At 42.2% G+C, this 15,917-nt stretch overlaps 1 protein-coding gene across 20 annotated transcripts in view; it reads right to left on the bottom strand.

Annotated features, from left to right (window-relative positions):
- Positions 1 to 15,917, bottom strand: part of mycbp2 (MYC binding protein 2) — a 316,135-nt gene that overhangs the window by 213,516 nt on the left and 86,702 nt on the right. For all 20 annotated transcript variants that reach the window (XM_090215106.1, XM_090215110.1, XM_090215108.1 and 17 more), the window contains exons 10-11: positions 11,398 to 11,536; positions 10,930 to 11,006 (exon numbers count right to left, since the gene is read on the bottom strand). In XM_090215106.1, coding sequence (XP_090071232.1) covers positions 10,930 to 11,006; positions 11,398 to 11,536 — 216 coding nt within the window. The remainder of the gene's footprint in view (positions 1 to 10,929; positions 11,007 to 11,397; positions 11,537 to 15,917) is intronic.

Raw genomic sequence — 15,917 nt, 5'->3', positions numbered from 1 at the left:
CATATGAAAGACATTGAGTTTAAGCCGTCGTCCCTCCACACAAATGCAGATGGTATATACAGACTGTACAAGAGACAGACAAACGAGTGTGGATGCAGTGGACATTTTCCATACCTACCTGTCATACACTATTACCAACCAGGAGACAAGGACAGATATGACATTGTCAAAAGTATACACCTACACCATGTCAGGATGGCCAGCTACAGGCAGAAATAATCTGACAACGTATTTCCAGCGGAGAAACAAAACTACAACATACCAAGGATGTTTGATGTGAGGAATGAAAGTCACGATACCCCAGAAATGCCAACATCAGGTTTTGCTGCAACTACATGAAGGGCATGTTGGAATTGTCAAAATGAAGCTACTCGCGAGAAGCCACTACTGGTGGCCAGGTCTGGATCAACAGATAGAAAATATGGAGAAGAACTGTAGAGGATGTTTGGAAACCCTTCACATGCTCCTGTCCCAGAGAATCCATGTGGACAACGCCGGCCGCTTTGAAAAGCACGTTTCTGGTTATAGATGATGCCCATTCCAAATGGCCAGAGGTGTTTCTCCTCCACCTCAGCTCAGACAATAGTGTCTCTCAGAACAACATTTGCACGCTTCAGATTGTCTCACCACCAAGTGACCACCAAGTGACCCTGGTGGTGAATGTATAGTCACATTTCAACTACTGGTTACACAATCTCAAATGATTGGATATCGGTGTCTCATTTAATTTATGAGACATTTGAAACTTTTTCACATTAACCCGGATGCAGCAATGCTTTCAGGTTAATTAAAGTTTATTTCCCAGATAGCCTATACAGATTATGATCAGAGTATGATTAATCATTTAAATTTGCTTTCGCAAATTCATTCACATTCAACATTACTGATCCAGTAATGTTGGTCCATTAACGTCTTAAAATAGATTAATCGTTTTGTTTGACGCTTCCAATGACTCAAACTCCAAACTTTTAAAAAAATGTAAATGATAATGTGCAAGCTATCAGAGGGGGTGGTTCCCAGTCTCCCGCTAATTAGTGAACCCTCACCCATAAAAGGATTGATCACTGACCTCAGCAGCAATAAACTAACTATGCAATTAGAGGAAAAACGGCAGAAATTGAGACAAATGCTCTCCAAAATCAACTATCAGGCGCAGGCCTTGTAAAGGTTCTCTCCATTTTAGCCCTGATGTATCGCCATCAGATATTGGCATCAGTCCAGTAACGCAGTGCTCAGCAGAAGCACAAGCAATAAATGGCTGATATGAAGGGACAGGGGAGAGAAGCGAGCAACAAATGATGAAAGCAGGAAAGGTAAACATTCTGCTAGCCGAGGAACTGCGTTTGAAAACTGAACAAATAATGAAAACTTGGCAATGAACGAGCAAACTCTTCAAAAAAATCATTTTCAACAGGAACAACTCAATTTAGCCAAAACGAAATACAATGTAGACTACTCCAAACTAGATAAATCTGTCGAGTTATCTACAAACCGGAGAGCAGAATTTGATAACATGCATGCAGTTTTGATGAACTTTACACAAAGCTATAATGTTCTAGTCGTAATGCTGCAGACCAAAGACAATCAGTTAATGAACACAATAACTAAGTTGGATGACAAATCAGCAGAACTCATTGAAGTCGCTGACCAAATGAATGATGAGAGAACTAATGTGATGAAGATGGAAATATTGATTTCTAAGCAGGCAGAGGACATATCACTGAATCGCTCGCTCCGTACTCAAGACGTCTACCTGCAAACCATGACAAATAAGTATGAGGCCAAACCAAGCAAGTGCAACACTCATGTCTAAAATCAGTACTCTATGCACCCAAGTGGACTCTGCTATGCAGCAGAATACCACCCTTAACTTCTTTGGGACTGGGGGGCAGTATTGAGTAGCTTGGATAAAAAGGTGCCCAGAGTAAACTGCCTGCTACTCAGGCCCAAAAGCTAGAATATGCATATAATTAGTAGAGTTGGATAGGAAACACTCTTAGTTTATAAAACTGTTTGAATCATGTCTGTGAGTATAACAGAACTCATATGGCAGGCAAAAACCTGAGAAAAAAATCCAACCAGGAAGTGGGAAATCTGAGGTGGTAGTTTTTCAAGTCATTGCCTATCGAAGATAGGAAGTGCAATATGACCCCATAGACACTAAGGCTTCCACTAGATGTCAACAGTCTTTAGAACCTTGTTTGAGGCTTCGACTGTGAAGGGGGAGAGAAAGAGAGCTGTTTCAACCAGGTGTCTGGCAGAGTGCCATGAGCTGTTCACGCGCACTCCCGTGGGAGGTAGCTGCGTTCCATTGCATTTATAAAGGAATTCTCCAGTTGGAACATCATTGAAGATTTATGTTAAAAACATCCTAAATATTGATTCTATACATCATTTGACATGTTTCAATGAACTGTAAAATAACTTTTTGACATTTCGTCTGAACAAGTGATCGCGCAATTATGCATTTGGATTACTGGGCTAAACGCGTGAAAAAAAAGGAGGTATTTGGACATAAATGATGGACTTTATCAAACAAAACACACATTTATTGTGGAACTGGGATTCCTGGGAGTGCATTCTGATGAAGATCAAAGGTAAGTGACTATTTATAACGCTATTTCTGACTTTTCTGACACCTCTCCTTCTTTGTAAAATGACTGGATGTTTTTCTGTGACTAGCGCTGACCTAACGCAAGGTGTGCTTTCGTCGTAAAGCCTTTTTGAAATTTGACACAGCGGTTGCATTAAGGAGAAGTGTATCTATATTTCCATGTATAACACTTGTATCTTTTATCAATGTTTATGATGAGTATTTCTGTTTTTTGATGTGGCTCTCTGCACTTTCACCGGATGAATGTTTGAGACAATGCATTTCTGATCATAACACACCAATTTCAAAAGAGGTTTTTGGACATAAAGATTAACTTTATAGAACAAAACACACATTTATTGTGTAACATGAAGTCCTGTGAGTGCCATCAAAGGTGCTATTTCTGATTTTTGTGAGCCCTCTCCTGGAAAATGGCTGTATGGTTTTCTGTGACTAGGTGCTGACCTAACATAATCGTTTGGTGTGCTTTCGCCTTAAAGCCTATTTGAAATCGGACACTGTGGCTGGATTTACAAGAAGTTTATCTTTAAAATTGTGTAAAATACTTGTATGTTTGAGGAATTTTAATTATGGGATTTCTGTTTTGAATTTGGCCCCCTGCAATTTCACTGGCTGTTGGCGAGGTGGGACGCTACCGTCCCTCATATCCCAGAGAAGTTAAGTACCATCTGGAGGAATTCAGCGTGTCTACCCAACCAAGCAACCAGAGCTCTGTACTCAAAGGAGTGAAGGCGAAAGGTTTCATTCAGACCTCTCTCACGTGTCCCTCAGTATTCTCCCCTTGGCCATCCGGCACAGAGTAATATGATGCCTCTTCGCCAACAAAGCCAAAGCTTGGATTCTCCTCTTGGGCTTTTGGCCGCAATTTCCCCACAGGATGAAGCCAACCCTAACCTCCCGCTTGGCACGGAACGCCTTGACAAACTCTTCAAAACCTTCCGCACCTTTGACCCCGTTCCAAGTAAGCCAAATGACAGACGTTCCTAGCAGACACAGAGGACACATTGGATGGGTTCTGACAGGTTAATTAGGGAACGCACGTCGGCTTTAACATCAGTTTTGCACATTGCCGTTAAAATAGACATCGGGCCGATGCTGCCATTTTTAGCTAATATTCCGATTCCAACATGCTCACCGATATATCGTGCATCCCTAGTTTTGAGTGCACCATACAGCAATGCTGCACTCAATCACACCAATTACATGCAATGCAGAGTCTAAAAAACAAACTTAAGTTTAAACGTTACAACAACTTAACTCTGTTTTTGTTAATTGGTGTTATTTAATACTGTTTGATTAGGGTAAGCATAGTAGCAAAAGCTGGACAAATATTATTTATAGATTTTGTTTTAAAATGCTTTCTACAGCATTCTATGTAAATAATTGCACATTAATAAAGGGGCATATTATTTTTTACAAAACAGTGGCCAGTTTCGTCTGAGTTGTATGTTTTGTAAACAAACATAATAGGCTATGTCTGGCGTGCAAATTCGATATGTTGTTTTAATATGGCCCGTGCGCTGACTAAGTTTGACACCCCTGACCTAGTCCTTGCCGATGACAAGCATACCCAAAACATGATGCAGCCACCACAATCGTTCAAAATATGACGAGTGGTACTCAGTGATGTGTTGTGTTTGCCCCAAACATAACACTTTCTATTCAGGACATAAAGTTAATTTCTTTGACACATTTTTTACAGATATACTTTAGTGCCTTATTACAAAGATGATACATTTTTATTCTGTACAGGCTTCCTTTTCACTCTGGTCATTTAGGTAAGTATTCTGGAGTAACTACAATGTTTTTGATCCATCCTCAGTTTTCTATCACAGCCATTAAACTAACAGTTTTAAAGTCACCATTGGCCTCATGGTGAAATCCAAGAGCGGTTTCCTTTCTCTCTGGACGCCTGTATATTTGTAGTGACTGGGTATACTGATACATCATCCAAAGTGTAACTAATAACTTCCCCATGCTCAAAGGGATATTCTATGTCTGCTTTTCTTATTTTTACCCATCTACCAATAGGTGCCCTCCTTGGTGAAGCATTGGAAAACCTTATTGGTCTGTGTGGTTGAATCTGTGTTTGAAATTCCCTGCTCGACTCTGGGACCTTACAGATAATTGTGTTAAGCACTATTATTCCACATAGAGTGATTGCATGTACTTACGTGACTTTGTAGGCATATTTTTACTCCTGAATTTATTTGGGCTTGCCATAACAAAGGGGTTGAATACTTATTGACTGAAGACTTTTCAGATTTACATTTGTCAATATTTCTAAAAACATAATTCCCCTTGACATTATGGGCTATTGTGTGTAGGCCAGTGACAAAATCTGATTTGAATCAATTTTAAATTCAGGCTGTAACAAAAGGTAGAATAAGTAAAAGGGGTGTAAATACTTCCTGAAGGCACTGTACATATCCCAACCAGAAGCCATGGATTACAGGCAACATCCGCACTGAGCTAAAGGCTAGAGCTGCTGCTTTCAAGGAGCAGGACACTAATCCGGAGGCTTATAAGAAATCCCACTACGCCCTCCGTTAAACCATCAAAAATGCAAATCGTCAATACAGGACTAAGATCGAATCACACTACATCAGCTCAGACACTTGTCGGATGTGACAGGGCATGCAAACTATCACAGATTAAAGGGAAACACAGCCGTGAGCTGTCCAGTGACGCGAGCATACCAGACGAGCTACACTGAACAATATAAATGCAACATGTAAATTGATGGTCCTGTGTGTCATGAGGTCATAACGTCAACGTAATAACATTAAACATTCTTGAAAAGGCAAGTGTCTTACATCCTTCAAAAGATTAGAATCTTGGTAATCAAACTACGTTTTCCTATTTAAAATAGCTATTACAGAGAACAAAACCCATGCTTTTGTTTGAGAAGAGCAATCAAGAACAGAAACATTTTCCGCCATGACAGTTTTTACACATTCACATCTGAAGGTAAAATTATGAGACTTACATTATGATATCTTGCTCACGCGTAAGGAACTCCATTCTCGCCTTGACTATCAGAGGACTTGCTGTGACGCTTGTTACGCGCAGCTGTATTTTGGAAAGTTGTATTTTAAATGATTTCATTGAAGACATCATGGCGAATAAATCAGGAAAAGAGAAGTCAAAGTCTAAAGTGAAAGTGAAAAAGTGAAAGTGAGAGATTTTTTGGACGGCTAATGCCGTTTTATGAAAAATATATATATATTTATTTTTATTTGCAAAAGAATGTATATGAAATGTGTGGTTTGTGTGTGTGTGTGGGTGTGTGTGTGTGTGTGTATATATATATATATATATATACACACATACACAGTGGGGCAAAAAAGTATTTAGTCAGACACCAATTGTGCATGTTCTCCCACTTAAAAAGATGAGGGGCCTGTAATTTTCATTATAGGTACACTTCAAAAATGACAGACAAAATGAGAAAAAAAAATCCAGATAATCACATTGTAGGATTTTAAATTTTAAATTTATTTGCAAATTATGGTGGAAAATAAGTATTTGGTCAATAACAAAAGTTTCTCAATACTTTCTTGTATACCTTTGTTGGCAATGACAAGGGTCAAACGTTTTCTGTAAGTCTTCACAAGGTTTTCACACACTGTTGCTGGTATTTTGGCCCATTCCTCCATGCAGATCTCCTCTAGAGCAGTGATGTTTTGGGGCTGTTGCTAATCAACACGGACTTTCAACTCCCTCCAAAGATTTTCTATGGGGTTGAGATCTGGAGACTGGCTAGGCCACTCCAGGACCTTGAAATGCTTCTTACGAAGCCACTCCTTTGTTGCCCGGGCAGTGTGTTTGGGATCATTGCCATGCTGAAAGACATAGCCACGTTTCATCTTCAATGCCCTTGCTGATGGAAGGAGGTTTTTATACTGATAACAGGTTCAAACAGGTGCCATTAATACAGGTAACGAGTGGAGGACAGAGGACCTCTTTAAAGAAGAAGTTACAGGTCTGTGAGAGCCAAAAATCTTGCTTGTTTGTAGGTGACCAAATACTTATTTTCCACAATAATTTGCAAATAAATTCATTAAAAATTTGATTTTCTGGATTTTTTTTTCTCATTTTGTCTGTCATAGTTGAAGTGTACCTATGATGATAATTACAGGCCTCTCTCATCTTTTTAAGTGGGAGAACTTGAACAATTGGTGGCTGACTAAATCCTTTTTTCCCCACTGTATATATATACACACTGCTCAAAACAATAAAGGGAACACTTAAACAACACAATGTAACTCCAAGTCAATCACACTTCTGTGAAATCAAACTGTCCACTTAGGAAGCAACACTGATTGACAATAAATTTCACATGCTGTTGTGCAAATGGAATAGACAACAGGTGGAAATTATAGGCAATTAGCAAGACACCCACAATAAAGGAGTGGTTCTGCAGGTGGGGACCACAGACCACTTCTCAGTTCCTATGCTTCCTGGCTGATGTTTTGGTCACTTTTGAATGCTGGCGGTGCTTTCACTCTAGTGGTAGCATGAGACTGAGTCTACAACCTACACAAGTGGCTCAGGTAGTGCAGCTCATCCAGGATGGCACATCAATGCGAGCTGTGGCAAGAAGGTTTGCTGTGTCTGTCAGCGTAGTGTCCAGAGCATGGAGGCGCTACCAGGAGACAGGCCAGTACATCAGGAGACGTGGAGGAGGCCGTAGGAGGGCAACAACCCAGCAGCAGGACCGCTACCTCCGCCTTTGTGCAAGGAGGAGCACTGCCAGAGCCCTGCAAAATGACATCCAGCAGGCCACAAATGTGCATGTGTCTGCTCAAACGGTCAGAAACAGACTCCATGAGGGTGGTATGAGGGCTCGACGTCCACAGGTGGGGGTTGTGCTCTGGCATTTGCCAGAGAACACCAAGATTGGCAAATTCGCCACTGGCGCCCTGTGCTCTTCACAGACGAAAGCAGGTTCACACTGAGCACGTGACAGACGTGACAGAGTCTGGAGATGCCGTGAAGAATGTTCTGCTGCCTGCAACATCCTCCAGCATGACCGGTTTGGTGGTGGGTGAGTCATGGTATGGGGTGGCATTTCTTTGGGGGGCCGCACAGCCCTCAGATCCCTCAGGAGACCAACCGCCACCTCATCAGGAACATGCCCAGGCGTTGTAGGGAGGTCATACAGGCACGTGGAGGCCACACACACACTACTGAGCCTAATTTTGACTTGTTTTAAGGACATTACATCAAAGTTGGATCAGCCTGTAGTGTTGTTTTCCACTTTAATTTTGAGTGTGACTCCAAATCCAGACCTCCATGGGTTGATAAACTGGATTTCCATTGATAATTTGTGTGATTTTGTTGTCAGCACATTCAACTATGTAATGAAAAAAATATTCAATAAGAATATTTCATTCATTCAGTTCTAGGATGTGTTATTTTAGTGTTCCCTTTATTTTTTTGAGCAGTGTATATATATTTTCCATGTCAGGTTATATTTTCAATTTTTTTTATTCAAATGGAATGCAGTAGAACAGCAAACACACACATGGCCACTGCGCCTGCTACTCCTCTCCATTTCCATATGAAATAGCCATTGGGTGCTGTTCAGGGGAGAGCAGGCCCACAACAATGGCCGGAGTTGAATGGAACAGCACTTCACCTTAGTGACTGTTCCCTCTGCTCTATACAATACATATCTGTTTATTTTATGTGATGATAAAAGGCTCATACAATATAAATATTTTTTTATGTTTTCTTTCAGTGATAGCGACTCCGACTGGGAGCCCCCGGTGCCAAGCTGCCCGCTCTACCTCTGCCCCCAGTGGTGTTCATATGCCACAGTTCATTACTACAGGCATGACTGTGCCTCAGGGCCAAAAGGGCACAGCATGGAGGCGTCGTTGTGTTCTATGTCACATGAACTGCACCACTTGTTCAGTTTGCCTCTGCTTTACATCAGAAAGAGACTGCTATGGCACAGGCATCAAAATATTGTGTAGAGGACTTCCAAAGGGTGTACTGTTTTTTTTAAACATTTATTTTCTAATATATATTTTTTTTATTTTGTGTGTGTGTGTTAGAATTTCTTTTTGATATGTTGTATATAGTTATTTGCACTGTTGTATAGTTAGTTATAGGTCATTTGACCAATTCGGCCACTTGGGTACATTTGGGCAACTTGTGTGGGACACCTGGGTGACTTCATGCTAAATGTCATGTAGCTCACCCATTCCTGAAGTTATCAGTCGGAAACTTTGCACACCTACAGTTGCCCTCTTGTGTTATCCATCAGAATTATCTCCAGCATCCTATCTGACTGTGTGGCTATTCTAGTACATGTGAAAGATGATGCTACAACAATAAAAAACAGAAAACGTATGCTCTTTCTTTCTCTTTTCTCCCACCAGATCTACTGTGTTATATTCTCCTACATTCAATTAACAATTCCACAAACTTCAGAATGTTTCCATTAAAATGATACCAATATTATGCATATCCTTGCCTCTGGGGCTGAGCTACAGGCAGTTAGATTAGGGTATGTCTTCATGCGGAAATTGAGAACAAAGGGATGCAGCCATAAGAGGTTTATTGAAGATAATCTGCATGCTCGTCGTCTTCACCAGGGCCTTGACCTGACTGCAGTTCGAAGTCGCAGCCAACTTCAGTTGGAAAATTCTCACTTCAGATGGCCACTGGCAAACTGGAGAAGTGTGCTCTTCACAGATGAATCTCAGTTTCCACTGTAACGGGCAGATGGCAGACGTGTGGGTGAGAGGTTTACTGATGTCAACATCGTAAACAAAGTCTCCAATGGTGGTGGTGAGGTTAAGATATGAGCAGGCATAAGCTACGGACAACGAACACAATTCAATTTTATCGACTGCAATTTGAATGCACAGAGATACCCGTGACGAGATCCTGAGGCCCATTGTCGTGCCCTTCATCCGCTGCCATCACCACATGTTTCAGCATGACAATACACAGCCATGTCACAAGGATCTGTACACAATTCCTGGAAGCTGAAAATGTCCCAATTCTTCCATGGCCTGTATTACTCACCTACCCGGCAATGTCTATCTACTTTGCACAGCCATTGAAGTGGGACAACATTCCCCAGACCACAATCAATTGCATAATCAACTATGTGAAGGAGATGTGTCACGCCGCATGAGGCAAATTGTGGTCACACCAGATACTGACTAGTTTTCGGCTCCACGCCCCTACCTTTTTATTTAAGGTATCTGCGACCAACAGATGCATATCTGTATTCCCAGTCATGTTAAATTGACTGACTTCCTTATATGAACTTTAACTCAGTAACATCTTAGAAATGGTTGCATGTAGCATTTATATTTTTGCACTTTTCCATTTTTGTCTTGCACTTGGCAAGTGTCCTGCACTGTTTAGAACAACGGTGTTTTGGGGCCTCCCGAGTGGCGCAGCAGTTTAAGGGCACAGCATCGCAGTACTAGAGGGGTCACTACAGACCCGGGTTCGATCCCAGGCTATTTCACAACCGGACATGATCGGGAGTCCCATAGGGCGGCGGGCGAATTGGCCCAGTGTCGCCCGGGTAAGGGGAGGGTTTGGCCACGGGGGGGCTTTACTTAGCTCATCGCTCTAGCAATCTCCCTTGTAGCATTCATAGTGAAGAGTCCAGAAGAGAAATGTACTTTTTCTGAGCCAGAGCAATTCACACATTAACATCTTTGAAAATGTCAATAAACACAAAGCTCTAACGGAAATGCGAATAGTTTACTGTCATTCCAGGTGCTGAAGTTGGCTTGCTAGCTAGCAAGTGAAATTAACTTTACTCAGCCTGCATAGCAACCACTCGTGAACAGACGACTAGACCTTTTGCATAACAGAATTAATGACTGGTCTCGTCTGTGGCAACATGACTAAAAGAACCAACAACCAGATTTTTTACCAGACTATTTCCTCTAGCAGAAGAATGAAATAGTGTGAATTTACTTATCGAAATAATGGTTTCAGTCAAATTTGAACTGAATGTCGAGCCATATGTCTGTGTGTTCGTTTAAGAAATTAGGCATAAGAGGCAGTGCACCAAAAAAAATATAGCAACGGGTAACGCTTTGCAACGGAAAACTATTGGACAATTCCATGTTAGAGGTTAATGGACTTGTGTGAGGCAGAAGGAGGGTGTGTTTGTGTTTATAATGAGGAAGAACAGACCGGGCAGAGCCCTCGTGTTGCTGGTCACATCAGAATAGAATGACGATTGCCTGCTTCTCGAATTCAATCTTCTTTGCACCCACAGCAACGGTAACACACATGCATCTCAGTTTGTACAGTTCTGGTGTTCTTACCTTTCCTGAGGCAGTTTTCATCAAAGCAAATTCCCTGCCTGCTCCCAGCAATGCTGCCTCCTCGTCAAACCCTGTACCTTGAAAACACATTTTGATATGAGAAACAGACGCACAAATCCACACACCCAGAAATATATTACAGAAACTCACACATGGAGACCGGTGCATTGCAATCCCTGGAACAGAATGAATAGAAAGGTATGGTGGTTTGCGTTTATTCCATTCCAGACGTTACAATAAGACCATCCTCTGATTCAGTGACAACAGTCTTTACCTAAAAACACAAATGATTATGCCTAATGCCAATATTTGATAGAGTGAGACGGTGAAGTTTCCCTAGACACAGATCTTGGGTCAGTTTAGCATTTCCCCCGCTAATGGTTAAGGTTAGGATTGGGGGAAGGGAAGCTGACCATAGATCTCTACCTAGGGGAAACTTTACCAGAGCGCATAGTCAGTAGGACTCACTGATGATGTGAAGGTCTTTCTCCAGGTCAAACAGAGAGATGCCGCAGGCATGGAGACACTTCCTGGCCAGTTTCAGCTGAAGCTCCTGCTGCAGTGCTGGGTCTGTACTGGTTGCGTAGATCCGCACCACAAACCCATCCTGAGGGAAACATGGCAATGGCTTATGTCTTTTATGCTCGCTTCGAGGCAAACAACACTTCAGCATGCAAGAGAGCACAAGCTGTTCCGGACGACTGTGTGATCATGCTCTCCATAGCCGATGTGAGCGAGATCTTTAAACAGCTCAACATTCACAAAGCAGTGGGGCCAGATGGATTACCAGGACGTGTACTCAAAGCCTGCGTGAACCAACTGGAACGTGTCTTCACTGACATTTTCAACCTCTCCCTGACCGAGTCTGTAATACCCACGTTTCAAGCAGACCACCATAGTCCCTGTGCCCAAGAAAGCGAAGGTAACCTGCCTAAATGATTACGGCCCTGTAGCACTCACGTCGTTAGCCATGAAGTGCTTTGAAAGGCTGGTCAAGGATCACAACACCATCATGCCGGAAACCCACTCAAATTCGCATACCGCCCCAACCGATCAACAGATGACGCAATCTCAATCACACTCCACACGGCCCTTTCCCACCTGGACAAAAGGAACACCTATGTGAGAATGCTATTCATTGACTACAGCTCAGCATTCAAAATAGTGCCCACAAAGCTCATCACTAAGCTAAGGACCCTGGGACTAAACACCTCCCTCTGCAACTGGATCCTGGACTTCCTGATGGGACGTCCCCAGGTCGTAAGGGCAGGCAACAACACATGTGCCATGCTGATCCTCAACAATGGGGCCCGTCAGGGTGCGTGATTAGTCCCCTCCGGTACTCCCAAGACTGCGTGGCCAAGCACGACTCCAACACCGCCATTAAGATTGCTGACAACACAACGGCGGTAGGCCTGATCACCAACAATGATAAGACAGCCTATAGGGAGGTCGTCAGACACTCCCTGTGGTGCCAGGACAACAACCTCTCCCTCAATGTGAGCAAGACAAAGGAGCGGATCGTGAACTACAGGAAAAGGGGGGCCGAACAGGCCCCCTTTAACATCGACGGGGCTGAAGTGGAGCGAGTCTAGTGTCCACATCACCAACAAACTATCATGGTCCAAACACACCAAGACAGTCCTGAAGAGGGCATGACAACACTGTTTCCTCCTCAGAAGACTGAAAAGATTTGACACAGGTCCCAGATCCTCAAAAAGTTCTATAGCTGCACAATTGAGAGCATCCTCACCCCCACCCCCCGGTATGTAAACTGCTCGGCATCTGACCATAAGGCACAACAGAGGGCACATCACTGGGGCCAAGCTTCCTGACATCCAGGACCTATATACTAGTCGGTGTCAGAGCAAGGCCCAAAAAATTGTCAAAGACTCCAGTCACCCAATTCACAGACAGTTCTCTCTGCTACCGCACGGAAAGCAGTACCAAAGCACCATGTCTAGAACCAAAAGGCTCTTTAATTAACAGCTTCTAACCCCAAGCCATAAGACTGCTGAACAATTAATCAAATGGCCACCTGGAATATCTGCATTGACACCCCCTGCTACTCACTGTTTATTATCTATGCATAGTCACTTTACAAATTACCTCTACTAACCTGTACCTACTAACCTACACATTTACTCGGTAACGCACATTTACTCGGTAACGGTACCCCCGTCTACAGACTTGTTATTGTTACGTAATTTTATTGTGTTACTTATATATATATTTTTTTGTTCACTTTAGCTTATTTAATAAATATTTTCTTAACTCAATTTATTCAACTGCATTGTTGGTTAAGGGCTTGTTAGTAAGCATTTCAGAGTAAGGTTTACACCGGTTGTATTCGGCACATGTGACAAATTATTAAGTAATGGGTCTGAATACTTATGTAAATGTGATTCATTTTTATTTATTTATACATTTGCAAAAAAAATCTAAAAACCCGTTTTTGCTTTGTCGTTATCAGGTATTGTGTGTTGATTGAAGAGGGGGAAAAACGATTTAATCCATGTTAGAATAAGGCTGTAACGTAACAAAATGTGGAAAAAGTCAAGGGGTCTGAATACTTTCCGAATGCACTGTGTGTCATCCCCAACAGCATTTGAGATTAGTTACTAGAAAAATCTAATTCATTCAAAAATAATCTTCAATCCGATCAGAAACATCTTTGTCACAGCTTGTCTTTCCTAAATAGTGTAGGCTGACGTATTTACATAAGAATTCCTTTGTATATTTGCAGTGAAAATTATAAGAGAAGGCTAAACCATAGCCTGGCCCCTCTGCGACACGACAACATTTTATGCACTTGTGAAATGTAGGCCAAGCACCATTGAAATCAATAATTTGTCCCAATTGATAATCGAACACACTGCGGCCATTTGCCAGCGCAACGATCAAGAAATTTACATCCTGCCTCTATACAAAGAAAATGTATAATCTATATGAATAGGCATACACAATTATGATTTGATTAATAATTTCATGATCATGGATCATCTGGAATGGGAAAATTATTTTCAAAGGGTCTGCTGTCAGAAATTCCCTTACGGTAGGAAAGGTAGACGAATGAAAAATAAAGGTAGGGAATAGATTTGTTTCTATAAATAGAAAATCCCTTTACCCTATACTAATGTGTCATCCTGTGAAATTGACATTGCTGCACAGCCTCATAAAAATGTATTTTATTTTAATTGAAAATCTTTTCAGCCACCAGAGATGAATAGCTAGATGGCACACTTGTCACTAGACAGTGATGATCTCTATGGGCTTTGCTATCACAGAATATATCAAATGGCAAAGATCAGAGGAGAACCCTCTATCCATTTTTATGGACAGCTGTCATGACAATTCCCCAAAACAGCTTTCTTCGCTCGCTCGAGAACTAAAGTTGGTGGTTGAAGATATCCCTCTAGTGGTGTGGGGGCTGTGCTTTGGCAAAGTGGGTGGGGTTATATCCTTCTTGTTTGGCCCTGTCCAGGGGTGTCCTCGGATGGGGCCACAGTGTCTCCTGACCCCTCCTGTCTCAGCCTCCAGTATTTATGCTGCAGTAGTTTATGTGTCGGGGGGGCTAGGGTCAGTTTGTTATATCTGGAGTACTTCTCCTGTCCTATTCGGTGTCCTGTGTGAATCTAAGTGTGCGTTCTCTAATTCTCTCCTTCTCTCTTTCTTTCTCTCTCTCGGAGGACCTGAGCCCTAGGACCATGCCCCAGGACTACCTGACATGATGACTCCTTGCTGTCCCCAGTCCACCTGACCATGCTGCTGCTCCAGTTTCAACTGTTCTGCCTTATTATTATTATTCGACCATGCTGGTCATTTATGAACATTTGAACATCTTGGCCATGTTCTGTTATAATCTCCACCCGGCACAGCCAGAAGAGTACTGGCCACCCCACATGGCCTGGTTTCTCTCTAGGTTTCTTCCTAGGTTTTGGCCTTTCTAGGGAGTTTTTCCTAGCCACCGTGCTTCTACACCTGCATTGCTTGCTGTTTGGGGTTTTAGGCTGGGTTTCTGTACAGCACTTTGAGATATCAGCTGATGTACGAAGGGCTATATAAATAAATTTGATTTGATTTGAAGGAAATAAGTTGCTTCATTTCATAACGGGATGCTATCTGAAATAAAGTTCATAATGGATATTCATTCAACTTTGGCAACAAATTTGCATGTTTGATGTAATTAAAATGATTTCAGAAACTATTCTGTCAATTTAGATTATTTTTTTTTTGTGCAATCCTAAAACGCTATTTTCGTACTTAGTTATTTTCCCGGCCCCTTGGTTATGCCCTGTTTACATCCCGAATGTGTCGTCTGTTGCGTTTCTGAGTCCACAACGAAGTGGCATCGCAGGGCCACCTTGCATCCGAGGCTCCATTGAGAAAAGCAAGCTGCTTTTTTCCTTAAAATTTTGTGCACACATTTATTTGCATCCCTGTTCGTTAGCATTTCTCCTTTGCCAAGATAATCCATACACCTGACAGGTGTGGCATATTGAGAAGCTGAATAAACACCATGATAATCACACAGGTGCACCTTGTGCTGGGGATAATAAAAGTCCACAAAAATGTGCAGTTGTGTCACACAAAAATGCCACAGATGTCTCAAGTTGAGAAAATGTGCAATTTGCATGCTGACTGCAGGAATGTCCACCAGAGCTGTTGCCAGAGAATGAAATTATAATTTCTCTACCATAAGCTGCCTCCAATGTCATTTTTGAGAATTTGGCAGTACGTCCAACCGGCCTCACAACCGCAGACCACATGTAACCACGCCAGCCCAAGACTTCCACATCCAGCTTCTTACCCCTGCGAGATCATTTGAGCTGAGGAGCATTTATGTCTGTAATAAAGCCACTTTGTGGGGAAAACCTCATTCTGATTGGCTGGGCCTGGCTGCCAATTGGGTGGGCCTATGCCCTTCAACTCCACCCATGGAAAAAATCCATAGATTAAGAAGGACTGTGTGTAGAGATGGGATGGCT

This window comes from Oncorhynchus mykiss, chromosome 22 (genome assembly GCF_057628025.1).
Source record: "Oncorhynchus mykiss isolate SJ-2025 chromosome 22, ASM5762802v1, whole genome shotgun sequence".
Lineage (NCBI taxonomy): Eukaryota > Metazoa > Chordata > Actinopteri > Salmoniformes > Salmonidae > Oncorhynchus > Oncorhynchus mykiss.
The sequence above is the reverse complement of the archived record's forward strand: the minus strand, read 5'-3'. Positions and strand labels throughout refer to the sequence as shown.